The 26651-nt window shown below is 40.1% G+C and overlaps 1 protein-coding gene across 6 annotated transcripts in view; it reads left to right on the forward strand.

Moving 5' to 3' along the window:
• LYST (lysosomal trafficking regulator) overlaps positions 1-26372 on the forward strand; it is a 110734-nt gene extending 84362 nt beyond the window's left edge. For 5 of the 6 annotated variants that reach the window (XM_077345545.1, XM_077345580.1, XM_077345554.1 and 2 more), the window contains 15 exons: positions 212-364; positions 3782-4026; positions 4133-4199; positions 4961-5117; positions 7840-7980; positions 9703-9920; positions 11916-12146; positions 13632-13821; positions 14592-14728; positions 15798-15896; positions 18896-19035; positions 19340-19437; positions 22485-22641; positions 23281-23352; positions 24449-26372. In XM_077345545.1, coding sequence (XP_077201660.1) covers positions 212-364; positions 3782-4026; positions 4133-4199; positions 4961-5117; positions 7840-7980; positions 9703-9920; positions 11916-12146; positions 13632-13821; positions 14592-14728; positions 15798-15896; positions 18896-19035; positions 19340-19437; positions 22485-22641; positions 23281-23352; positions 24449-24587 — 2244 coding nt within the window. In that variant the 3' untranslated portion in view covers positions 24588-26372. The remainder of the gene's footprint in view (positions 1-211; positions 365-3781; positions 4027-4132; positions 4200-4960; positions 5118-7839; positions 7981-9702; positions 9921-11915; positions 12147-13631; positions 13822-14591; positions 14729-15797; positions 15897-18895; positions 19036-19339; positions 19438-22484; positions 22642-23280; positions 23353-24448) is intronic. The other variant, XM_077345564.1, reaches the window with a different exon arrangement.
• Positions 26373-26651: the final 279 nt, after the last annotated feature.

Consider the following 26651-nt stretch of genomic DNA (forward strand, 5'->3'; position numbering starts at 1 on the left):
CATGTAAACCACCCTCAGCCTCAGGGGAGGATGGTATATAAATATAATAATAAATAAATAAAATAGTATTGTAATTTAATTATTCAATTATTTACTTAATTAAAATACCTTGCAGTCCAAAATTTAAGAAATATTGTCAATCCCAATAATGTATTTTACATAATTTCATTTTTAGAAACCTGATATCCGTAATATGCTGTATTTTCTTCAGGGTTTTCAAGGAGAAACAGAACCAGCATCATTTTCTTGGACATATGAAGAAATCAAAGAAGTTCATAAGCGCTGGTGGCAGTTAAGAGACAATGCTGTAGAAATATTTTTAACCAATGGCAGGACTTTACTGTTAGCTTTTGACAACTCAAAGGTAAATATGTTTTGTGAACACATATTTTAATTTATTTCACTTCATTTAAGGCCCACTTTTCTATCCAGTGGGAACCCAAAAAGGCTGTATTTTATCCTTGTAACAACTCTAGGTAGGCTTGGCTGAGAGTGTGTGACTGCCCCAAGGGCACCCAGCAAGCTTTCATGGCAGAATGGGGATTTGAAACTGGGTCTTGTAGAACCTATGCTGAGCATAGGGTTTCCTAGTGATTTCTTCAGTACACACCAAAATAAACTTATTAATATAGTTCACTTAAGAGAATTTTCACAGCTTTATTAGAGAAACGTTTTTTTAGCCAGAAAGAAAATTGTTGGCTGTTGACAGAAAGTTATGGATATCATCAGTTAATTGGTTACTTTCCCCAAGCAACTTTCTAACTTGCCCTCCCCAGATTTTCTTGGGATTGCTGAGAAGCAGTATTTTGGGTGTTGTGGGGGGATAGAGAGTGGAGGGTTAGATAAGGAAGTTATGCATTTTTCTTCCTTCTGTTAGCAGAAATTCAGTGGGATCCAAGCCCTTATCTACTGCGAAGTCAAATTGTTGCCTCTAATGTTAATAAAATTATAGAATGATAGAGTTAGAAGGTAGCTCCTGGGTCATCTAATCCAACCCGTACTACAAAGGACACTGACAACCCTATTGGTCATCCAGTGTAACCTGCCACCTTCTTGAACCTTCACAGAATCAGCCTCTCTGTCAGATGGTTATCCAGCCTTTGTTTAAAAATCTCCAAAGATGGACAACCAACCACTGAGTTTCCACTGAGAAACAGCTCTAACTTTCAGGAACTTCTTCCAGATGTTTAGACAGAATTTCTTTTGCACTGATTTCATCACATTGGTTCTGGTCCGTCCCTCTGGGGCAAAAGAGAACAACTCTGCTCCATCCTCTATATGGCAATCTTTTAAATACTTGAAGGTGGTTATCAGTTCCCCCCTCAGTCGTCTCCTCTCCAGGCTAAACAGACCAAGCTCCCCCAACCATTCCTCATACGTCTTGGTCTCCAAACCTCTCTCCATCTTTGTTGTCCTCCTTTGGACACGCTCCAGTTTGTTTACAAGTGAGGCTGAACCAGAGCAGAGTAAAGTGGTACCATAACCTCCCATGATCTGGACATGATGCTCCGTTTGATATAGCCCAAAATCCCATTTGCCTTTTTAGCCACCAAGTCACACTGCTGACTCATGTTCAATGTATGGTCTTGTAGTCAATTTTTATTCTTGGCAAGAGGACAAATAGTTTCATTCTGAGGCCTCTGAACCACTTTATATAAAATAGTGTGATAAGTTGGGGTCAGACAATAGAGAACAGCTGATGTGCAGTTCTGGAGGCCTCACTTCAAGAAGGACATAGATAAAATTGAAAGGGTACAGAGGAGAGCGATGAAGATGATCTGGGGCCAAGGGACCAAGCCCTATGAAGATAGGTTGAGGGACTTGGGAATGTTCAGCCTGGAGAAAAGGAGGCTGAGAGGGGACATGATAGCCCTCTTTAAGTATTTGAAAGGTTGTCACTTGGAGGAAGGCAGGATGCTGTTTCTGTTGGCTGCAGAGGAGAGGACATGCAATAATAGGTTTAAACTACAAGTACGACGATATAGGATAGATATCAGGAAAAAAATTTCACAGTCAGAGTAGTTCAGCAGTGGAATAGGCTGCCTAAGGAAGTGGTGAGCTCCCCCTCACTGGCAGTCTTCAAGCAATGGTTGGATACACACTTTTCTTGGATGCTTTAGGATGCTTAGGGCTGATCCTGCGTTGAGCAGGGGGTTGGACTAGATGGCCTGTATGGCCTCTTCCAACTCTATGATTCTATGATAGGGATGTGAGTGTCCTGCATAGTGCAGAGGGTTGGACTAGATGACCCATGAGGTCCCTTCCAACTCTACTATTCTATGATTCTATGTAACCTGACACCCCCTTGAACCGTCACAGAATCAGCCTCTCCCTGGTTACATCTAGACTAAATTATTACAATGCACACTATGTGGGGTTGCCCTTGAGACGTTTTTGGAAATTTCAGTAAGTGCAGAATGCCACAGCTAGGATGTTGAATGGAATCGGTCATAGGGACCGTGTCACTCCAGTCCTGATCTATAGTCGCTTCCAGTATATTTCTAGGCACAAATCAAGGTGCTGGCCGGTTCACAAACAGACCCATTGTGGGACTGTATAGAAACCACAATGATGACTGTTTGTTAACATTATAAATAGAAGTGGGAGTTAATATCCCCCCTTAGTCCATTAAAATAGTAAAGGGATGCTCTCCACCTACATCCTTCATATGCATCGTAAGAGAATTAGTCTTAGTGCTAATAAATGAAGAACAGAAATTAGAATTCATCTTAGCTACCACTGCAAGTAGCATGGGTTGGGTTGGAGATAACCTGGGACGGGATATTCCGATTTTTTACATTTCTGATCCTGGAACTCCCCACGATATCATTTTGAGATTCTTAGTTTTATTTTCTGATGCGTTATGTCTGCCACAAGATGGACATGCAGATTATTTTATTATCATAGATGCCAGTCATTTATTTCTTTTGTTTGGGATAGTTAGTTTTGATCGCCTAGGGAGTTGGTTCTTTCAGGCTGGCAGTTCAGCAGCTGTTCTACATCAGTCGGCCTCAAGTGAAAGCCTGGTGGAAGAGCTCCCTCTTGCAGGCCCTGCAGAACTGTGGAAGTTCGGGCAGGGCTCTGATCTCCTCAGGGAGCTCGTTCCACCAGGTGGGGGCCAGGACCGAGAAGGCTCTGGCCCTTGTTGAGGACCGACATGCTTCTCTGGGGCCCGGAATCCGCAGGCAGTTGGAGGTGGTGGAGCGTAGGGCTCTTTTGGGGGTATAGGCAAGGAGGCGGTCTCTGAAATACACTGGGCCCAAACCGCATACGGCCTTAAAGGTGATTATCAAAACCTTAAGCTTGATTCAGCTTGATTAACCTTAAGCTTGATGTATGATTGCCTAAACACTAATACATGTGTGTGTTGTGCCGCCAACTTGCTTCTGACTTTTGGTGATCCTATGAATTAGTGACCTCCAAGTGTGTCCTCTCATGGACATCATTGCTCACATCTTGCAAAGGGAAGGCCTTGGCTTCTTTCATTGAGTCAATCCATCTTGTGCTGTGTCTTCCTCTTCTCTTACTAGTCTCAGCTTTTCCTAGTATTATTGTCCTTGCCAGTGAGTCATGTCTTCTCATAATATGAGCAAAGTACCGTCTCATTTAGTCATTTTAGCTTCTAGGCACAGTTCAGGCTTGATTTGATCTAGAAACCACTTAGATGTCCATAAGTATGTTACTAAAGTATTGAAATAATCAAAAGACTATCTTAGAATGTAGGTGTGTAACGAAATTACTTGTGTTTTAGTGGGAACTTGATGTTTTGATCCTTTTTTAGGTGCGTGATGATGTGTACCACAACATTCTAACGAACAATCTTCCCAATCTTTTGGAGTATGGCAACATTACTGCATTAACTCACCTATGGTACACTGGACAGATCACTAACTTTGAATACCTCACTCATTTAAACAAACATGCTGGACGTTCCTTTAATGATCTCATGCAGTACCCAGTATTTCCCTTTATACTTTCTGACTACACTAATAAATCACTGGACCTGCAAGATCCAACGGTTTATAGGTAAAACAAAGTGCCAATGTAATGTTTTAAATTCACCTGTTGCTATGATCTACTTCGTTTCTTAAATTACGAGTGCTGTATTTTATGTTTATGTTTGTAATTTCAGAAATTTAGTCAAACCAATAGCTGTACAATCAAAAGAAAAAGAAGATCGTTATGTAGACACTTATAAGGTATTTAATCCTTTCTTTTTTAGTGCTAAATTAGTAAGGAAAGGAAACTTAATGTATTTCTAACAAAGTTGGCTTCTTTCTGCACTTTTATACATTTGCTGAGTGAAAGGGAAATAACATTTACAGCTCAACTTTCCCAATCACTAGCTTCTGTTAATTCAATGTATCTTGACCAGTGTTGATGGATGCCATTTTTAGCTACCACTGCTTTTCTCCTGACTGAAGGTATTTGAGCCAAACACTCCCTCCTTGGACTAAAATATATGAGTTCCACCTGTAGATTAATATATTTTGTATAACTGTTATAAAATTGTCTCGATGATGCTGGGATGTGCTTCCTGATGTCTTTCTTTTCATTACTTTTTTCTTTATACACCCTCCTCTGCAGTAGATGATGTAATATCTAGAAGCTCTGATTGTGGATTAGATCCCTGTGGGATTACTATAATATTTAATTTGGATAAATGGGGAAGTATATTAACTGGAACCTTCATAGAGTAATTAGCCTTTTTAGTCAATTGTATTATACAGACTCATGGAAATCCCATTTTTGAATAAACACAGGATTGAGTGGACAGGGAAACCCCTTTTGGCAAGAGTGAGGAGAGCAAGGGAGCAACATGCTGTCAGTCTTGCCCCTGATATGAGTTAGAATGAAATATTAGAACGGTACTTCCTCTTCAGTTCACCCAGTTACAAATAAATTGCAATATCAATATTGCACTGGTTACTTGAACAGCAACTACCTTCTATTGTTGTAGTATTTAGAAGAAGAGTACCGTAAAGGAGCAAGAGAAGATGACCCAATGCCACCTGTGCAGCCTTATCACTATGGATCTCACTATTCCAACAGTGGAACGGTACTTCATTTCCTAGTTAGAATGCCTCCTTTCACAAAGATGTTTTTAGCTTATCAAGGTAAGATTATCATCAAATTAAGATGTGTTTGTTATGCTTTTATCAAGCTATGTAAAACAGCTTAACAGCCAATGAATAAATGGGAAAGTAGATTAACTAACATCTTAGATTCAAATGGTTAGCTGTGTTGGTCTGAAGTAGCACAATAAAATCAAAGCTCACGCCTTGAATAAATCTTTGTTGGTCTTAAAGGTGCTACTGGACTCTGATTTTATTGAACTAAAATCTTGATACAGTACTTAACCTTTTTAGCTAATTGTCATGCAGAATTATGGAAATCCCATGTTTGATTAAACACAGGGTTGAGTGGATGGGGAAACCCATTTTTACAGGGGTGAGGAAAGCTAAGAAGCAAACCTGGAATATGCTCTGAATCTCGCCCCTGATTTCCGTCTTGGGCCAAGTGATGGGCTTACTCGATCATGGAAACTCAGTTGATGTTTACCTGGATTCCAGTAAGGCTTTTGACAAGGTTTCCCATGATGTTATGATGGTAAACTGGAGGATTGCAGACTGGATTTTCAGATGTCATAGACCTGCTGTATGCCACATTGTCAGACTGCACCTGAAGTATTGTGTGCTGGTCTGGGAGCCTTACTTCAAAAACTATGTGGACAGACTTGAGAGGGTGCAGAGGATAGCAACAAGGATGATCTGGGGCCTCGGGAACAAGCCCTATGAGGAAAGGCTGAAGGACTTGAGAATGTTCAGCCTGGAGAAGAGGAGATTGAGGGGGGACATGACTGCTTCCTTTAAGTATTTGAAAGGTTGTCACTTGGAAGAGGGCAGGGAGCAGTTCCTGTTAGCAGCAGAAGATAGAACTCACCGTAATGGGTTTAAACTATGTGTAGAACAGTACCAGCTAGATATTGGGGGGAGGGGGATTCACAATCTGAAGAATTAATCAGTGGAACTGACTGCCTAAGGAGGTGGTGAGCTCCCCCTCACTGGCATCTTCCAGCAGCAGGTGGACCGATACTTATCCTGGATACTTTAGGTTGTTCCTGCATGGAGCATGGGGTTGGACTAGAGAGCCTATATGGACCCTCCTGACTCTATGATTCTAGGTTCTTTTCCTCAGGTTAAGTGTATAACAGTCAATATAAATTCTCCAGATTAAAGTCATTACCTGTTGAATTGTGCCTCCACTAGAGCGTGTGAGTGTGTGTGTGTGTGTTTGTGTGTATGAGAGAGAGAGAGAGAGATATTCATACTCGTGTTATTTTTCCCTGTCACAGTTCTATTTATAAGCCTATTTACTTGCCAAGGTGATTTTAGATAGTGATTTAAAATAACTCCAGAAGTATGACTTCAGAATGCTGAATACTGAAACTGAACAGTACAAATGTCATTTTACTCTGGCTTAGAGAACACAGCATAGAATTGAGATGTATAAGGGCCATTATGCATGAACAATTTACTGTGGGTTTTCAGAGCACTGAAAGTTTAACCTTGACTTCAGATTCTGTGCATACCTTACACACACTATTCTTTTTCCTCTGGTAAATTTATTACTCAGCTACAATTTTTAAGAAATGTGTTTTTCTAAATTGGGGTGGAGTGTTACTGGTGAGCAGTTCCTGTTGTTACTGTGAGCAACTCCTTTTTGCCCACAATACTGGGTTTAAACTACATGTAGAATGACATTGGCTAGATATCAGGAACAATATCTTCACAGTCTGAGTAGCTCAGTAGTTGAATGGGCTGCCTAAGGAGGTGGTGAGCTCCCTCTCACTGGAAGTCTTCAAGCAGCAGCTGGACAGATACTTATCCTGGATGCTTTAGGTTGATCCTGCATTGAACAGGGGGTTGGCCTGTATGGTCCCTCCCAACTCTATGATTCTATTAACATGTGGGGGAAGGTGTCCAATTTTTTTGTATGCAATTGGCCTATTGCAGCTGCACAGTAGCATCCAACAAGCACCTTCAATTTAAACCCCTGCGGTTCAGGTTTTCTGCATGCATTTTAACATTAGCTTGTTGAGTGAAAGCGAACAGGCAGTGGGAGAAAGCTTGATATTGAAACTGACCTGACTTTTTTTGAAATTGCCAAGCAGCTTCAAAGCTGTGTTTTTTGTACTGCTGAGCATTAGGGGATTCTCTGCTATGTTATTGGCCACTGGGAAAATTGGGAGTCACCTGATCTCATAATATGGGAAACGTTGAATGTACAACATGCAAGGTAGAACTCATTGGCCCTGGCATTTCAAACTGTGATCTCTGGCAATGTGTGTGTGCATGTACCCGTGTAAAGTTGGCTGCAACTCCACACTTACAGGGCTACGATTTGTATGGAGGAGGAGTTCTCTGGCAGAAACTCTGGCAAGCTTTTAAAATCTTGTGCCACTAAATTTTAAAAAATGCTGGTGGGGGGGGGGAATCTTTGCTGATGCCTTAGCTTAAAGCCCTTTTGGGGATATATTCAGATAGGCAGCCTTAAGATACGCTGAACCCAGACTGCATATAGCCTTAAACACTAATAACAACAACTTAAACTTGATCTGGAGTTTAACTGGGAGCCAGGGCAGCTGCTGAAGAACTGGTGCTTTCTGGGTCCTCCATGGTATTCAAGTGAGGACCTGTGCAGATTAATATCTGAATGTAGTTATTAAAATGCACTATATAAGAAATAAATTGTGCAAAGCTGTTACTTTATGCAACTGATGAATGCTGTTGTTTCGTGGTATCTTTGTAGGTATTTAAATATGGCTTTATTTTACAGATCAGAGTTTTGACATTCCAGACAGAACCTTCCACTCTACTGACACAACCTGGCGCCTGTCATCATTTGAATCTATGACTGATGTAAAAGAGCTCATCCCAGAGTTTTTCTATCTTCCTGAGTTTTTGGTTAACAGAGAAGGTATGTTTAAAAAATAGCAAACCAGTATCCCTAAACACCTTGACTAAATTGCCAGCAGCTGCCATGTCAGTGCTCAGTCAGTGTTTAAATGAGTGAGTTCCGTTGGCTGAGCGGGAATAAATGGAAAGTGAATCCAGATATGACAGAGGTTAGAAAAATATTCATACTGAATATTTACAGCAGATGACTTATGACTTTCACTGAAGGGCAGCTGAAAGCTACAGAGTCATATTAGATCTAGGTGTCCTGCTAGGAAAACATGAAAATGTGGAGCCAAGAGATAATTCCATCCCCAGCTGCATTATGTTTGGAAGTTAATCCCTTCCTGCAGGAGTCTGATCAGACCACGCTGATCAGTGCCTTGGTAATCTCACCGATTACTGCAACATGCTCTCCATGGAGCTGCTCTACTTGATTATTCAGAAACGGTAGTGGTTGAAAAATGCAGGGACTACCCATAAGAGCAAAGACTGCAGAGAGCCACCGTGGGCCCCCAAAGATTCAGTCTGGACTCCCCAGGTGATCCTGATCAAAACTAAGTATCCCGAACAAAAGAAATAACTGACTGGCATCTATGATAATAAAATAATCTGCATGTCCATCTTGTGGCAGACATAACGCATCAGAAGATAAAACTAAGAATCTCAAAATGATATCGTGGGGAGTTCCAGGATCAGAAATGTAAAAAATCGGAATATCCCGTCCCAGGTTATCTCCAACCCAACCCATGCTACTTGCAGTGGTAGCTAAGATGAATTCTAATTTCTGTTCTTCATTTATTAGCACTAAGACTAATTCTCTTACGATGCATATGAAGGATGTAGGTGGAGAGCATCCCTTTACTATTTTAATGGACTAAGGGGGGATATTAACTCCCACTTCTATTTATAATGTTAACAAACAGTCATCATTGTGGTTTCTATACAGTTTCACAATGGGTCTGTTTGTGAACTGGCCAGCACCTTGATTTGTGCCTAGAAATATACTGGAAGCGACTATAGACCAGGAATGGAGTGACACGGTCCCTATGACCCATTCCATTCAACATCCTAGCTGTGGCATTCTGCACTTACTGAAATTTCCAAAAACGTCTCAAGGGCAACCCCACATAGTGTGCATTGTAATAATTTAGTCTAGATGTAACCAGGGAGAGGCTGATTCTGTGACGGTTCAAGGGGGTGTCAGGTTACATAGAATCATAGAATAGTAGAGTTGGAAGGGACCTCATGGGTCATCTAGTCCAACCCTCTGCACTATGCAGGACACTCACATCCCTATCATAGAATCATAGAGTTGGAAGAGGCCATACAGGCCATCTAGTCCAACCCCCTGCTCAACGCAGGATCAGCCCTAAGCATCCTAAAGCATCCAAGAAAAGTGTGTATCCAACCTTTGCTTGAAGACTGCCAGTGAGGGGGAGTTCACCACCTCCTTAGGCAGCCTATTCCACTGCTGAACTACTCTGACTGTGAAATTTTTTTCCTGATATCTAGCCTATATCGTTGTACTTGTAGCTTAAACCCATTACTGCATGTCCTCTCCTCTGCAGCCAGTGGGAACAGCATCCTGCCCTCCTCCAAATGACAACCTTTCAAATACTTCTTGTTTTAGTAAAATGGGTGGGGAAAAAACATTCTGCTGTGGGTTGCTTGATGGGAAGGTGGGATGTTCAGGCTATTCAAGCTGAAGCCAACTAATAAAAATCTCTGTTTATATTTATAGGATTTGATTTTGGAGTGCGTCAAAATGGGGAACGTGTAAATCATGTCAATCTTCCAGCATGGGCTCGAAATGATCCCCGATTGTTTATTCTAATCCACCGCCAAGCTTTAGAATCTGATCATGTTTCCCAGACAATTTGCCATTGGATTGATTTAGTGTTTGGGCATAAGCAAAAAGGCAAGGCTTCCGTTCAAGCTATCAATGTCTTCCATCCTGCTGTGAGTACTTGCCATAAATTATAAAGCATTAATCCCTGGTACAGAATCACGGGGAAGCATGAAGAAGTTAGCTGATTACTTGGGAATAACCTCATGTAGAGCTTTTCATTTACATTATTGCTGTCCAATGAGCATCAATATAAAAGATCCAGCTATGCTGACTGAAACCAGCTTGTATTAAACGTTTAAAAAAACGTATTAATTTATTTATGTACTTACTGCACTCTTTGACAGATTTCCTACAAGAACTATAAAAGCTGCAATAATATGACATTAGTAACGTATCCCATCAAAATAATAATTAGCAGTGTATAGAGAGAACTAATAATAGCACTGGGAAAACATTGTCTGACTAAAATCATCAAAAATCTAGATGGATGAAACAAAAAACTTTTATCTATTGCCAAAAGGTAGATAGCTTCAAGTTTGAAAACAGTGGTTATATTTGTTTGTTTGTTTGTTTGTTTTTATATACTGCCCTCCTGAGAGGCTCAGGGCAGTTTACATAAAACGCATAAACAATACACGAAACAATCCATAACATTAATAACCATAACATTAATACTACTAACTGATAATTGTAACAGTGCAAACACTTTAATTCTGATAGATGCATTTAACGTCTTCCTTAAAGACTTTTATTTGCAAAGCAAACTAAATGCGCCTTTTAAACAAAACTTGGTTCCATCTGAAATGACTAAGTCTTTGAATCACGAGCGTTTTAGAGAGATGTGTCTTTACATATGCAGTTAGTCTCTAAGTGTTGTCTTTGCAATATCATGGTGGGTTGGCCTTCCTCTCAGCTTGTGGGTATAAGGACTTGGAGACCGATCTGACCATTTCTGGGTCCTCCACTCCATCTTCCACCAGCCTCTGGTAGCTCTTAGCTCCCATCTGCCTTGCTTTGGAAGGTCTTCTGGTGCTGTAATTTTATCCCTGCCCCAATATTAAAGTCTCAGCTTCTGATATAGCAACTAAAACATCTACTGGGCAGTTTTATTGAATGGTAGCATTTTTGTTGAACAATGAAACGTCCCAGCCTATTTTTGTGTTCACAGACCAGAAGTCCCTTATTATGATAGGTCGTAACACCTAGTTGTGATTTTATTATTTTAGACCACCATTGATTTTATTTATTTATTTATTTGTCTATTTATTTATTTGTTTGTTTATTTATTTATCAATCAAACTTTTATACCACCGTTCCCTTAGGCTCACGGTGGTTTACAGAATAAAAATGTTACAATAAAACCCATAATGAAAACCCATTAAAACTGATCAATATCATCAATATCAACAGGCGAAAACACTAATGAACCCCCCTAAGCCCCACCCCCACCCACGTTAGCCAAGGGACACCAAGTCACCAGGGCTAGTATCTTCTAGTATCATTGTAATATGGGAGTGAGGCAATCAGATAATTCAGATGGACCCAGCCAGATCGAATATCGGGGCCTCCCGCATTGGCCTCAACCATATGCCTGGTGGAAGATAAGTTTGCAACACTAACTTACACTTTCTGATTTTAAGCATGTAAAATGAAGTTTAAACCCTTATTGGTTGGTTCAGAAAAGGAGAATTGTGATGGATAATTGTGTTCTTAGTAAAATAAGGTTGACTAAAGGTTGTTTGTTTGATTGTTTGCTTGTTCTGGAAGTGATCAAAAGCAGGTAACAAAATAGGAGAGATGTCATTGTGGTTTCCAAATGAAATTTTAAAAGATTAATTTCATAAATAGTTGCTCCTATTTTGTTCACAAGCTTTGAGAGTGGCTATTTCCATATGTCTGATCTTCACTCTCTGATAAAAATGGAAATCAAGAACATATTATTGATAAGATTAGTACTTTCAGTCTGCAACTTCCATATGACTCTGTTCAAGCTTGGCTATGCAGAGTTTTCCCTAATATATATGTGTGCATAGAAGTTTAAGCTCATCAGAACACTTTAGAAAACAAAGAGATCTTTACATTGTTGTATTTGGTTCGTATTTTAGACATATTTTGGAATGGATGTGTCTGCTGTTGAAGATCCAGTGCAAAGAAGAGCATTAGAGACCATGATAAAAACATATGGACAGACGCCTCGCCAGCTGTTCCACACTGCACATGTCAGTAGGCCTGGGTCCAGGCTTATTTTGGAAGGGGAGCTCCCTGCCGCCATGGGACTATTAGTGCAGTTTGCTTTCAGAGAAACAAGGGAACATACTAGAGAGGTAATATATCCGGTATGTCAAAGGCTATTCCAATTAATTTGGTTCAGTTTTAATACACTCTGAAGTGTGCTATGTATTTTAATAGGGGAAACCGTACTCTAAATATATTTTTTCAGCATTTATTTAATGCTAATGTGGGTATTCTTTGCTTACTTAAAAAAAATCTGACCTTATTATTCCTCTTGGGGAAATGTAAAGTTGTGTTTGGCCAAGAATTGCTCTTCTTTCTAAAGCTCCCGCCCAAGCATGTATAGAGACTGGGATGTAACTGCCATCTGCTATTTCCCACCACATTGTTTCCTCTTTAAAGGAGACCATTTTGTTGGACCAGACAAGCACAAATAAATCTTTTGTGCTTCAGAGTGCTTATTTTAATGTTGATAACATGTTTCTATAGGAAGGCCTGTCTATGACTTGTTAGCAGAATCTGAAGATATTTCCCTTAAGAAAAAGAAAATATTTCCACTAATAAGTGACTCTTAGTCCTGTGAATTACAATTCAGCAAATATTGCTCTAAGCATTACCAGTTGAATATGGGAGCTGAAGTTACTTTTCAGTATAAACATAGTTCTACACAGTGAGTCAAACTGAACAGAAGTGAGTTCAGGGCAGGAGAACAGGATGGTACCTGATGGCACTGCTTCCAGTCGCCTAATTTCTGCACTGTAGCCTATAGACCCCAAGACAAATTCAGAGTGCAGGTTGGAGTGTACACAGTCAATACAATGAAGGGCTGGTGGGACCAGCAGTCTCAGTTATGATTTTCCACCCTTTCATGTGTACACTTTTAATTCAGTGATGTAGAACGCTGGCCCAGGATGTGCAGACTTGCTTTGCTGTCTGGGGAAGATAGACTCAGAAGCAGCTTTGAGACCTCATATAGAATACAAAGCAGCTGTATAGGTTAATAAAACTCAAATATGGTTCCTTGATTACATAGCTCAAATCCCCAATGTCATTAAATTTTGATCATCATTTGGGACCTTAGAGACAATTGTTATTAACAGAAGGGCATTGAAATTAGCTTTCTCTGCATCCTGGTTAAAACAATTTGCTATGATCAAAAAAGTCCTGGTTCAGATTTTGTGAAATTACTGGATGCTCCTGGGGATAAGTTTGGGCTAGTTGAAGTATTGGTGTAAGGATTACAGATACGATGTGCCTGGTATGAGGAGGCACATCAACTCTATACAGATAAAACTATATGTTTGAATGAACAGGTGCCCTGCGGCCATAAAGCAGCATATCCGTTGAGCAAACTCTAAGCACCTTTTTCATACTGGGGCTCTGGAGAATTTCTGAGGGACTTCTATTCTGCAGTCAATTGGAAGATCCCCCACATTTTTGATACCTGTTTTCTAATCATTTTAGTCACTGTAGTTAACTTTCTGTGAAGCTCATATATATATAAGAAATAAAATGCCTTTCAGCTTTGCATTTTAAGCCTTGCCTTTAAAAAATGCATTCCTAACAGTTGTTTTATGTCTTTGTTATAGAGCCCTTTGCCTTGGATCAAAGGTTTAAAATGGGGGGAATATGTAGGTTCCCCCAGTGCCCCAGATCCTGTTGTCTGCTTCAGCCAGCCACATGGAGAGAGGTTTGGTTCTCTGCAGGCTCTGCCAACTAGAGCTATTTGTGGTTTGTCCCGAAAATTCTGCCTTCTTATGATCTACAGCAAAGAACAAGGTAAGAATGTATGATCCCTGCAGCAGCACTACAACACAGTCATGAAACCAACTTCACAAGCTTTTAAACACCTTAACTTGTCTAATCTCTCACTTAGTGAGAGTTTATAGGTAATGTTATATCTAGCCTTTCCTTACTTAAGTTGGTTGGTTGATGTTATTATTCCCAGACTGCATAAGAGCACAATCATGTGGATAAAAGTTTGTGTTAAGTGGCTCTTGTATGAATTCCAACTCTCTTAATCATCCACAGAACTATCCAAACCTAAATTATCAGCCTGCAAGCTGTGGATCTCTCTGTACAGGTGACTTCCTGCTGCTGAATTCCCACATATTCTGGAATCTCAGCAGTAGCCATATTGTTCTGAACATGTCTGAACTGATCCTTGTAATCTGGTTTACCAAGTGTTTATGGCTAGGGAAATCATGTCTGTGTGAATGCACATGTACAGACATATGCACAGGCAGTATAATAACAGTGTATTGTCCTGTTTATTTTAAAAGTCTAAGAATTTCTGTTCTATGACAGCCTCACAGACATGAATACCAAAATACCAAATGTATCATAAAAATGAAAAATAACCATGTTTTGAATGATTTAAACCAAGTTGTAAAAGATTTAACTTCCATCACCCATTGTTGAGACATTTTAGTCGCTATTTTAAAAGCTAAACATCAGTACTTGTTCATCTTCTTCTTCTTGTTGTTTTTTTTGCAGACAAGTATATCATGTATTTAGTACAAGATGTAAATATCATCATGTTGTTTCAGGTGTTAGAAGCATGCACAGTACAGATATACAGTGGTCAGCCATTCTGAGCTGGGGTTATGCCGACAATATTTTAAGATTAAAAAGCAAACAGAGTGAACCTCCAGTGAATTTTATACAGAGCTCACACTTTCATCAGGTAAAATTATTTAACTCTCCAGACTCAAGTTTTCATCTATAGAATGCAGTGTTAGAGGGGGGAAAAGTGTTCCTTGAAGTAGGTTTTAAAAAGTTATAGCAACCTATATATTCATGGACTGGAAGTCACCATCAAATATTTTAAGCATTATCCTAAGGCAGGAGATGAGAACATTAGAGAAGCCATGTTGGATCAGGCCAGTGGCCCATCTAGTCCAACACTCTGTGTCACACAGACCCATGCACAGGGGGAATAACGCACATTCGGGGTGGAATGGCGGCGACTAAAATCACCTATAACGCACGGTGCTGGCTGCAACCGGCCGCAGCTTCTGTGCATGCCGCCGAAAAAGCTGCGTTAGCTTCTGGGTGACTGGGGCGCAATCAGAAGCGGTGCCGGGATCGCCGCGTGCATAATCGGTTACTCTGGGTTTTGCCGCCTCGCGCCCCATCCCGTGCATAACCGGTGTGCTTTGCATCTTCCCCCTCCGCGTTTTCCATGTGACCCGAAATCGCCGTTTCGGCGGCCGTGCATAATGGGCCACAGTGGCCAAAATCCAGGTGCCATTGGGAAGTTCACCGGTGGGGCCAGACCTCCAAAAGCTCTCCCACTGATGCCCCCCAAGCACAAAGAATACAAAGCATCACTGCCCCAACTATACGTCATTGTTGTTGTTGTTGTTTTATTTCCCGCCTCTCCCTATAAGGCTCGAGGCGGGTAACAGTCGTCTTAACCCCATTAAAATCCCAATTAAAAGACTTTTAAAAATTCCAACATGACGGCAAAGAATCCCCTTCCCACCCCCACTACCTAAGCAATGGAGATAATGGCGAAGGAGCGATTGTGGTTAATAGCCACTCATGGACTTCTGTTCCATATGTTGATAAAGAGTCCCTTCTTGAAGCAGTCTATTGTGTGTAGCTACCACCACTTCCTGCAGCAATGAATTCCATGTACTAATTACTGTTTGGGTGAAAAAGTACTTCCTTTTACCTGTTCTAAGTCTACAGCTCATTAATTTCATTGAGTGCCAATGAGTTTTTGTACTGTAACTTTCTTCTTCCCCAAGGTAACAAGTTGTGCTTGGGTCCCAGACAGCTGTCAACTTTTTACTGGCAGTGAATGTGGTGTCATCACAGCATATATCAACAGATTCACGAGTAGCACCGTAAGTACAGAGACTCTACTCACCAAGGGAGACTTTTCTTTCCTTTCAATAACTTCTTCACATGCCCCCTTATTTGAGTGAAGTTGCCTCTTCTAAAGTTAAATGTGGTTGTGTTAGGAAAGAAACATGAAATATGAGTGTGTAATGGTTATAGTAGGCTGTATTTGGGGTCTTAATTGTTTGCATTATTCTGGTGTATTTTTAAAAAATTGTAATCTGCCATGATCCTGTTATATCAGGATATTCTAAACACGTCTTTACTAAACTTGACCATGTATTATTTCATGCTTTGCCTGTGAGCATTAATTCTCAAAAAGGTGCATAGTCAGTCTGTATATTATTGTGACTTAATTGTTAACACTTTCATTGATCTACAATTTATTATTGATTTAATATTGATATTTTTGTCAACCAGTTTGGGCCCTTTTAGGGACAAAGGCAGGTCTAAAATGTTCAGTCAGTAAATTAGTAAACATAAAATAGTAATAGTAATGATTGCAACATGGTATTACATTCATCCTATACTTTGTCATAAATTATGTGTCCCTCCATGGAATGAAACAGTCTTTATGGGAAGCCCCTGAGCTCTTTCATTTCCACAGGGATTCTGCATCTAGTCAGCTGCATGAGTTGAGGCCATATGGTGTGACAACATGCTCATATGCTCATTAGCATCTGTTCTGCTTACTGTTCCCAGCTATGAAAAGGTGTAGGGGAGTAATTTGATTCTGTTCAGTGCAATAAGTATCCAGCAACTATTACAGCCTCATGTGAGAATTACTAAAGTACTTGTATTGCAGGTGTAAGCGTTTTGGGTTTTTTTTTTTTTTTTTGATACATGGGTTTAACGATTCACATACACCTAAGAACTTATTTGCTGGAACCGGAAATCTGATAAATTAGGGTGACAGGTCTATTAAAGAGCAGCTTGGTAGTCTAGTGAACAGTACTGCTAAATGTATCTAGCAAAACTGTTGAGTTTTTTTGTCTGTCACCTCTGCCTTCTGTCCCTATCAACTTATTTTACAGTGAAAATTCTCCATCTCATTTAGTTCTGTGACTGACACTTTTTAGAAGAAAAGGTGAAATAAAAAAATAATATGTAGTTCCCGAATTTAAATTTGCTCTTGCCAGTTTGAGTCATTCAGTTTTCACATCTTCAGTTTGGTTCCAGGATTTCTGCTTATGGAAACAAGTTGATTTTCACCAGTTTTTTTTTTCTTTAGTTCAGACTCCAATTCTCCCCCCACCATGCTGTTCCTTTGGGTTCCCATCCCCCAGGCGAAGCATTTTGGGTGGATCATCGTAGGCTGCAACAGAATGAGATAGGCAAGGAAATTGCACTCTGCTGATAAAAATCTTTCCATCAGCAGAAATTTTCAAGAGGATCCAAACTATTTAATGTCTGTTTAAGTCAAGATATTGGCTGCCACCCAACATACTCCCAGTATTATGAACTTAGTTGAAGATATTTTTATACTGATTTAGTAAATTGTTTCCTAAAGCCAAGGCAGTTTGCTTCCTGTAACAATTTTCTTTCAGCTATAATTTTTAAGTGTGGCAACACAGAACACTTATGATACACTTAAGAAGAAATGTATGTTGTACCGCAAGTCACCTTATATTTTTCCTTGGGTTACCAATTTCCATCTCCCACTATTACAATTAATTTCTAGTGAAAAGAGTTAATAGAATCATAGTACAGAGTTGGAAGGGATCTCCTGGGTCATCTAGTCCAATCCTCTGCACAGTGCAGGACAATGACAACCCTATTGCTCATCCACTGTAATCTGCCACCCCCTTGAACCTTCACAGAATAGTCTCTCCATCAGATGGCTATGCAGCCTCTGTTTAAAAATTTCCAAAGATGAAGAACCCACCACCTCCCGAGGAAGCCTGTTCCAGTGAGAAACTGCTCTGACTGTCAGGAACATCTTCCAGATGTTTAGACAGAATTTCTTTTACATTAATTTCATCCTATTGGTTCTGATCCATCCCTCCGGGGCAAGAGAGAACAACTCTGCTCCATCCTCTATATGGAATCCTTTTAAATACTTTAAGATAGTTATCAGATCCCCTCTCAGTCATCTCCTCTCCAAGCTCCCCCAACCTTTCCTCATACATTCAGTTCACCTGAAGAAAATGACCATAGAAGGTGGACTCTATGGCATTATTTGGCCTGGTGGAACGAGCTCCCAGGGCCCTAAGGGAATTTGAGCAGTTCTGCAGGGCCTGCATAAGGGAGCTCCTTTGCCAGGCGTTTGGTTGAGGTCGACCTGAACCACCACTTCCCATGGGCTTCTCCCCCTGAGCCTCCCTCCTATGGCACCCACTGCAGTTCTGCCCGACCCACTGGGCTATCGGTATGTGTTAATTTAATGTTCTCCATATTATTCTACTGTTCTACTATGTTGCTTGCTGTTATCACTGTATTATTGTCAAACTGAGTTATCTGTATCATTTCTGTTTTATGTGAACCACCCCGAGCCTTCGGGGAGGGCGGTATATAAATATAATAAATAAATACATTATACCCCATACCATCAGTCCCTACCCTCCCCAAACACTTCCCTTCTCAGGCTCCACCCCCTAAATTTCCCAAGCTGGAGCTGGCAACCCTAAGTCTTCCTCTATGTTAGCGCCTGTATGAGAGATCTGTAGAAACTACCTTTCACAGCTAGCACCATACTATCGATGTTTGTTAAATGAGAATTCTTCCTGAAAAGTTTAAATGTTACCCTGATTTGAGTAGCCCAGATTTTCATTTTGGTAATGAAAGACAAATGCAAACAATAGAGTCCAATAGCATAGAGTGATTCAGATAAGAATAACTGGCAAAACATGTACAATTCCAGAATTAGCCTTACAGTTATTTGAAGTATTGTGTGTGCCCCCTCTGTCCTTAAGTAAGTCTTAATTGTGAAGTATTAATTATTTGAAGTATTGTGTCGTCCCCCCATCCTTGAGTAAGTGTTAATTGTGATGTCGTTGCATTTCAGCCTTCTGAGATAGAGATGGAATCTCAGGTACATCTGTATGGCCATACTGCAGAGATCACCGCTTTGTTTGTCTGCAAGCCCTACAGTATAATGATAAGCGTGAGCAAAGATGGGACCTGCATTATATGGGATTTGAACAGGTACAGTCACTTCTAAGCATTTCCTTCTGCCATTTCAGCAGTACCTAGGAGTTGCATTATAAAGTCTGAAATATAATTAAGGATTGTTTTATGCAATCCAATAACTGTATACAAGTATGGTAGGAAAGCTCTAAACTGTGTGAACGGATCTCACCTGTACAGCTCCTAGTATATCGGCACTACATGAGGTATAATAATATTAAAATAAGTCAATAATATTGATTTAAATAAAATGTTGCTTTAAAAGAACAATTCTGATGGATGTTGAAAATTCATATTAAGATTGCTAAACTGATTCTTACAGGCTCTGCTACGTGCAAAGTCTTGCTGGACACAAGAGTCCCGTGACTGCAGTGTCTGCTAGTGAAACAACAGGTGACATTGCAACAGTTTGTGATTCAGGTGGGTGCCTTAACAAAGAATAGCAGCTTGGTTTTATAGCCGTCATGATCGAATGGTAGGGCTCATTTACATTTGAACCATGTTTCTAGCATGCTGTGGTGTTCATCACAGGCTGTTCTGGGAATAAATCTGGTGCCTAAAGTGTCAGGTGGTTCTCATACAACAAGAGAGTCCCTGTTTGCTTAGGTAGATTGTTTGTCATATTTTCCTCTTAGATGTGCAGCTGAAAATAGTTTTCATTGAGCCAGGCATTATCTGCCATGTTGATTCCTCAGTATGGGAGGTATAAAATATGGCTAAATTAGACTTCTATATTGATTCATCTTCTGATGGTTTAGGCTTGTGTGCTGTACACAAATTTCCACTGAGATAAGAACAAAAAAGTCAATGCTCATTAGTGCAAACAATCTAAGTAATGTCAGCGATATAATGGCAAAATCAGAAAGCATTTTGAATCTGTTGACTAGCAAAATGTCAAACTGTTGTGATGAGTCTATCCAGTTCTCTATCCAGTTCTGTTTTATTTATTTATTCATTGCATTTTTATTAAGGTGACCAGATTTTAGCATTGGTAAAGCCGGGCACCATTGACCGGGGGGGGGGGGTTCTTGATTAAAAATTTGGTCTATATGGAGCAACAAGAAGTTGCATAGAACGCAAAAATAGTATTGTAATATATAATTTTTTATTTCAACATAAATACAATTTGCCAGGTACCCCAGATGTCCCTCCAAAAGTGGGACAATCTGGTCACCTTAATTTTTATACCACCCTCCATTGCAACTCAGGGTGGTTTACAGCGTGTATTCATAATTCACAAATTCCATTGTAACATTGGCACAGTACATAGAAATTAAATTCAACAATTTGTATTACATTATAAACATCTAACGCAAACTGTTGCTTTTTGGGATGGTCAGACTTGGAGTTTCCTTGTGCTGTATATGGTGGGCATATCTGGTTTGGGGCAGGGTTCTGGGGGGCTCCAGTTGATGGTATTGGTTCATTGGCCTCAATCAAAAGCTTGGCGGAAGAGCCCTTTTGTGCAGGCCCTGCAGAACTGTGCAAGCACCTATCCAGGAATTTGAATTCTCAGATGCTAGCTGTGATCAGCTCTCTTACCCAAGAAATCAGAATATCTTGCTACATTCATACCCAACACATTGTATCATAAGATCTTAGGGGTGGGGGATGCAAACCAAAATTGCTTCAGTTATAATAATCTGCTTCTTGCCTCCTGGTACTAAAGAACTGGCTGCATGGTGATTGTATTGAAGTGTTCATTAACTACAGTTGGAAAAAAAACAAACAGCATTGATGTTCCCACTGTGTCTGAAGTAGAATTTTTACATACACAATGTAGTTGTTTCTAAAGACAGATTAAGTAGAGAGTGTGGATTATTTCTACCTAATTGTAGGCTGCAGCAAATTTCTAGAGCAGCGGTTCTCAACTGCCCCCATGCCACAATCCCAACTGCGGTGGCGGGCTCACGCGCACGCGCGCGGGCAGCATGCACATACACGCAGACAGCATGCGTACATGTGCACAACGGGCAGCGTTGAGGCGGCCATTGCAATTGCTTTGCTGCCACTGCCACTGGTCGCTGTTTCTTGTGGCCACCGCTGCTTGCAGCTGCCACCGCTGCCTGCCCCCGGCTGCTGCCGCCACAGCTCCACATTCCTCACAGGTTGTCTGTTGTGGGGAGATGAAGGGGAAAGGTGTTTGTAAACCACTCTCTCTGTAGAAGTGAAAATGACTAATCCTAGGATATTGGATTATGGTCCCATGATGAGAAAACAAGAATCACTGGAATAGATAATAATGCTAGAATAAATTGTAGGAAAAGAGGGAAGATCCAACATGAGATAGATTGACTAAAGAAAGGAAGCTACAACCCTCTATTTGCAAAACTTGAGCAAGGCTGTTAGCAGTAGGATGCCTTGTAGGTCATTTATTCATAGGGTTGCCATAAATTAGAAGCAGTTTGATGGCATTTAACAGGCATACACATCGCAGAGATGGAAAAAATACAGAAGAGGGCAACTAAGTGATTAAGGGCTATCAGAATCAGCTGTAAGCATGTACAGGGAAGAAGAAGAAGAAGAAGAAGAAGAAGAAGAGTTGGTTCTTATATGCCGCTTTTCCCTACCCGAAGGAGGCTCAAAGTAGCTTACAGTCGCCTTCCCATTCCTCTCCCCACAACAGACACCCTGTGGGGTGGGTGAGGCTGAGAGAGCCCTGATATCACTGCTCGGTCAGAACAGTTTTATCAGTGCTGTGGCGAGCCCAAGGTCACCCAGCTGGTTGTATGTGGGGGAGCGCAGAATCGAACCTGGCATTCCAGATTAGAAGTCCACACTCCTAACCACTACACCAAACTGGAAGGATTGCAGGCATGTGAAAAAAAATTGTACCCTTTCGTATTTGACCGGGGCACCTGTCATCATCAACTGATGGGTGCACTGGCAGCTCTTATAGCCAGTGCAACTATCAGCTGTTGATGACAGGCACCCTACCTGCACCATTTAAATTACTCCCCAGTTGGAAAGGTATTTAAGTTCAGCAGGCCTGACATCATCAACCAATGAGTGTGCTGGTTGCTCCTGCAGCTGGGGCACTTATCAGCTGTTGATGAAAGGCGACCCACTCTCTGTCTTTAGACACCTCCCCAGTTGGGAGGGCATTTCAATTGAATGGATGGGGGGGCGTCTTATCATCAGCCAACAGGTGCCCTGGTGCTCCTACGGCCAGTACATCCATCCGTTGTTGCTGACAGGCACCCTGCCCACTCTATTTAAATGCTTCCCCAATCAGGAAGGCATTTAAATTGTGCTTAATATTCCAAAGCCTCCTGGGGGCAGGACTTAATCTGGAGACTTTAGAACGTGCAACACATCGTCGGAAGGATCCAATACTTTTTATGAGGTATGATGATTCTTCAGTTTCATTTGGTGAGTTTTTACTGCAATGGTCTTTCTGTGTTGTGTACGTTGTTTCATCATATGTTGCAGAGATTTGGCTGATGCAGTGATGTTTTGTATTTCAGTCGGAGGTGGAAGTGATCTTAGGCTTTGGACAGTGAATGGTGATCTTGTGGGACATGTGCACTGCAGAGAGATTATATGCTCTGTTGCTTTCTCAAACCAGCCTGAAGGAGTCTCCATCAATGTGATTGCCGGGGGACTAGAAAACGGTGTTGTAAGGTGAGTGGATATACATTTTTATACGTTCCTTGTAAAAGTCAGAGTGTACATTTTCTGAAAGTGTCATACTATACTTTTATTTCCTAACATCTGTTCTTAAGATGTGAAAGGTTTATTTCTGTGAAGCAGTGGGAGCACCTTTCCCCATTGCTGTGATCTGCTTTTATATGGTACGAGCTGTTGCTTCAGATGGGGTATTGTTATAGATGAAAGGCCTATTTTGGTGGGTGGGTGTGAGAGAGATAGAAATGGGAAGCCTGTTGCCTTAATGCCTGGTTGTTGCCTTCCTAGAAGCACCCAACTGTCAGTGTTGAAACTGAGCCCTGGATTACATGCCCTTTGGCACGATGCAGTAGGACTGTTCTTATGTACATGAGTCACTCACAAAAATATACACATCTGTTTTAAGTAGCACTAGGCATGCTTCTGAAGGCTTTGATTTTTCTGGAATAAAGTCTGAAGCCCTATGAAAACCTGCAATACCAGTTAGCTCAGAGACAGAGCAGGGTCAAATGAATGTGTGTTTCAGTGATCAGTCAAATGAATGTATGTTTAGGTGATCAGTGTTAGTTCTCTAATACTACTTCCTATTATCTCTTAGTTGGTTATGTATCATTCTTTCTATCTTCTTTTTCTTAGGCTGTGGAGCACATGGGATTTGAAACCTGTACGGGAAATTACATTTCCTAAATCAAATAAACCTATTGTGAGGTAAAAAAAATATTAAAAACCCTTTCATTTTGTGTACAAAACTAACCGTTTATTGTTTAAATTAATTTTACAGATAGTTGTGGTCAAAATTGAATGAGTGGCCAGAATAGCTATGGATGACTCTCCCAAGCAGTTTAAATTGATAGCCACAGAACATCCCCCATGTTTTGAATTTGGGCCACTGCACTGCATAGGGGAGGATACTTCATCTTGCCCACTTTGAAGGGGGAATACACAACCCTCAGCAGGTTAAATTACAAATCTGGGTGGCTATTTCAGGTCAATAAAACAGTACTCTGTAAGGCAGAGCGTTAACTCATTTCTATATGCCACATCCTTAATCTGAATTAAGAGTCTAGTGGAGGGGTAATAACTGCTATTTACCAATAAAAATATGCCAATTAAAAATATACCAATAAAAAAAAATCCTTTCATGGATGTGTCTCTGTTCGTTTGCCCCTCAGTCGTTTGTTTTGTATTTCAAAATCCAATAAAAGCACTTTAAATGTTTTTAGTCTTGTTGCCCACTGCCAAAGGTTTAATTATGCACAGTTTAGTAATTTTAGGAACTCTAGAAGTGTGTTCTGGTTTATCTTTTCGCAAAGCGAGGCAGTACTATTCTTGTATTGTCCTTTGTAGGAGATTACATGCCCTTTCATTTAGTCAGGTTCTGTGTTGCAGTGGTAATGTCTGAAATAGGAAAACCATGTAGGATGAGCACATAACATGGTTGATTCTATGTCTGTGTGTAGGAAGAATAAATAGCATGACTTTGTTGAAATTTAACGGGGGGAAATCTGAATAAGTTTTCACCCTTGCATCATGAGGACAGCAAGAAAATGAAAGTGCATAGATTCCATAGAATTAAAGTAAAGCAAGTTTGGCTGTGATTCATGCCAGTTTTCCTTGGGAAATATTCCGGAGGATCAGCTAACATTATGCATTCTGTATGAAATGAAAGCTTAAACCGATTACAGATTACTGTATTATGCCCCCCTCCTCCTTTCAATATGTATCCATATATATACTTATAAATGTATACTGTAACTGGAGATGAGACAGATTTCTCCCCCCCCCCCCTTTATCTTCTTTACAGCCTTACATTTTCCTGTGATGGCCATCACTTGTACACAGCCAATAACGAAGGAACAGTCATTGCTTGGTGTCGCAAGGACCAACAGCGCTTGAAGCTCCCCATGTTCTACTCCTTCCTTAGCAGCTACGCAGCAGGCTGATAGCCCTTCATACTCCTCAGTCTTGATTACTTTTGAAGCACTTTAAACCCAGAGTAGATTATAGCCCTCTCTGGTTTAACTGGACTTTGAAATGCATTGGGCATCTTTCTGACATGTGAGTAGATCAGAGATACATCAGTGAAAGTCTGCTGTGTATGCTCATGCACCCAATTTCTCAACCATATCTTGGCTATAGGGAAGTTCTGGTCCTGCGTCTTTTGATATCAGCAGAGTGGTAGATTTGCTCATTAAGAAATCTAAATGCTGCAACACATTGTAAACATATTTTTATGGATCATTTCATGGACCCACCTATTCCAGATCTTGAAGCACTAGTGGTGACTTTTGCTCCTTTATGTTGTACAAATAAAATAGCATTAAAATACATCAAAGGTTTATAAAAAAAGAAATTGGTCAGTGTGTGTAATTTATTGGTAGATTATAGTATACCTTATTCTAGGGAGGAAATGCAACTCCCATCACTGTTTTAAAAATCAAGGATTCAAAGTGCTTTTTTGATTAAGCATATTAACTCAATACGTGCTTTTGCACCAACAGTGTTCAAATGCTAAAAGTATAATTCTGTGAAATGTGATATTTCATATTGCCTTTCTAATTTATAACCGACCATTAGTCCGTAATGAGTCACAGTAAAACTTGTGACAATATGAAACAATAGTCAAATCAGGTTTTCAAAATCATTTTAAATTAAGGAATATGCAACACAAAGTATCCTGAAGCTGGGAGAATAAAAATGTAGTAGTTCATATATGAGAGGTCAAGAAACAAATGTGCTTCCATTTGTCATGCAAGAATTATGAAAGAAAATTATTGAACGAGGGCAGTTTTGACTAGTGTTTTGTGCAAGTTAACTTAAGAGTATTATCCAGCTATGGAGCCATGTTTCATAATTTAAAACAAACCAATAGAAAAAACATCTAATTCCAAACAAGCCTTCCTACTTTGCCAAGATTATTGTTTTAGCATGTAAATATTTTTCATCTTAGAATAACTCCATGGCTTTCTTCAATGGGAAAAATTACATCTTCCCAAAATTTCAGAGAAATATATTTATACAGAAGCTATAGGGAAAATATGTTTCATATTCTATTTTTACATTTGGATCTCACTTTTGATATTGAGTGTGTGTCTTCGGAAAAAAACGTTCCATGAAAACTATAAATCATCGCCTTATATGCAGTCAGGGCCCTTCTCATGACTGTTTTAGTTTAAAAAATTTAAAAACCTTTCCAAATCACATATTGTTTTAAAAAGTCCATCAAACACGAACTGTTGGGTGAATGTATGCACTTTGTTCCCAGTCAGTTCTCCGGAGTCTTGCATGTAGTTCCATTACAGTCAGCAACTCTTTCAAAAGGAGAAAGTGTTCTGGGGCATGTTTTAATTGCAGTTATGATGGGGAGAATACTAAATGGGTATGTACTCTGTTTTGTACACTTGTACCTTTCCACTGTTATGGGAACATTTCATTTGCTCTGACACTAGGATATAGAATGTTACTTATGGAGTCTTATTTTAAAGAGTAGAAATTGTTATGAATGTTCAATACGCAATATAGCTGGCCTTGTAATTTACAATGCAGTATTTTTATGCAGCTATGTAAAGTTTTTGACAGATTATTTATTCAGCACGTTAACCTTGTTCTGGAACATTTAAAAACACCTCGAGAAAATTACACATATCATACTGAATATCCTTGTAAACCATTTCTTTATATGCATTGCACCTATATTGTTGGGCAATAAAGCATTTATTTCATACAAATATAGATCAAGCATTAATTTTATGCAGATATAAGCTTGTTTATAACCAGTGTTATAATTTTTAGGCACGTTTTCATTTTCAAAATTTCTACCGCTTATCTGAATTATTTTTGCTTACATTTGCTCTAGTTAGATGCATAAAAGAAATTGTCAGGGATGAATGTCTAGAAAATTTCAGATTCAGTCAGAATTGCAGGGCAGACTTCTTCAGTTCACTGCACAGTTCCTGCCATTGATTTCTGACAGTTCTTTCATCCCCACCCCACCCCACCCCACCCTT

This window comes from Paroedura picta, chromosome 1 (genome assembly GCF_049243985.1).
Source record: "Paroedura picta isolate Pp20150507F chromosome 1, Ppicta_v3.0, whole genome shotgun sequence".
NCBI classification, from domain to species: Eukaryota; Metazoa; Chordata; class Lepidosauria; order Squamata; family Gekkonidae; genus Paroedura; species Paroedura picta.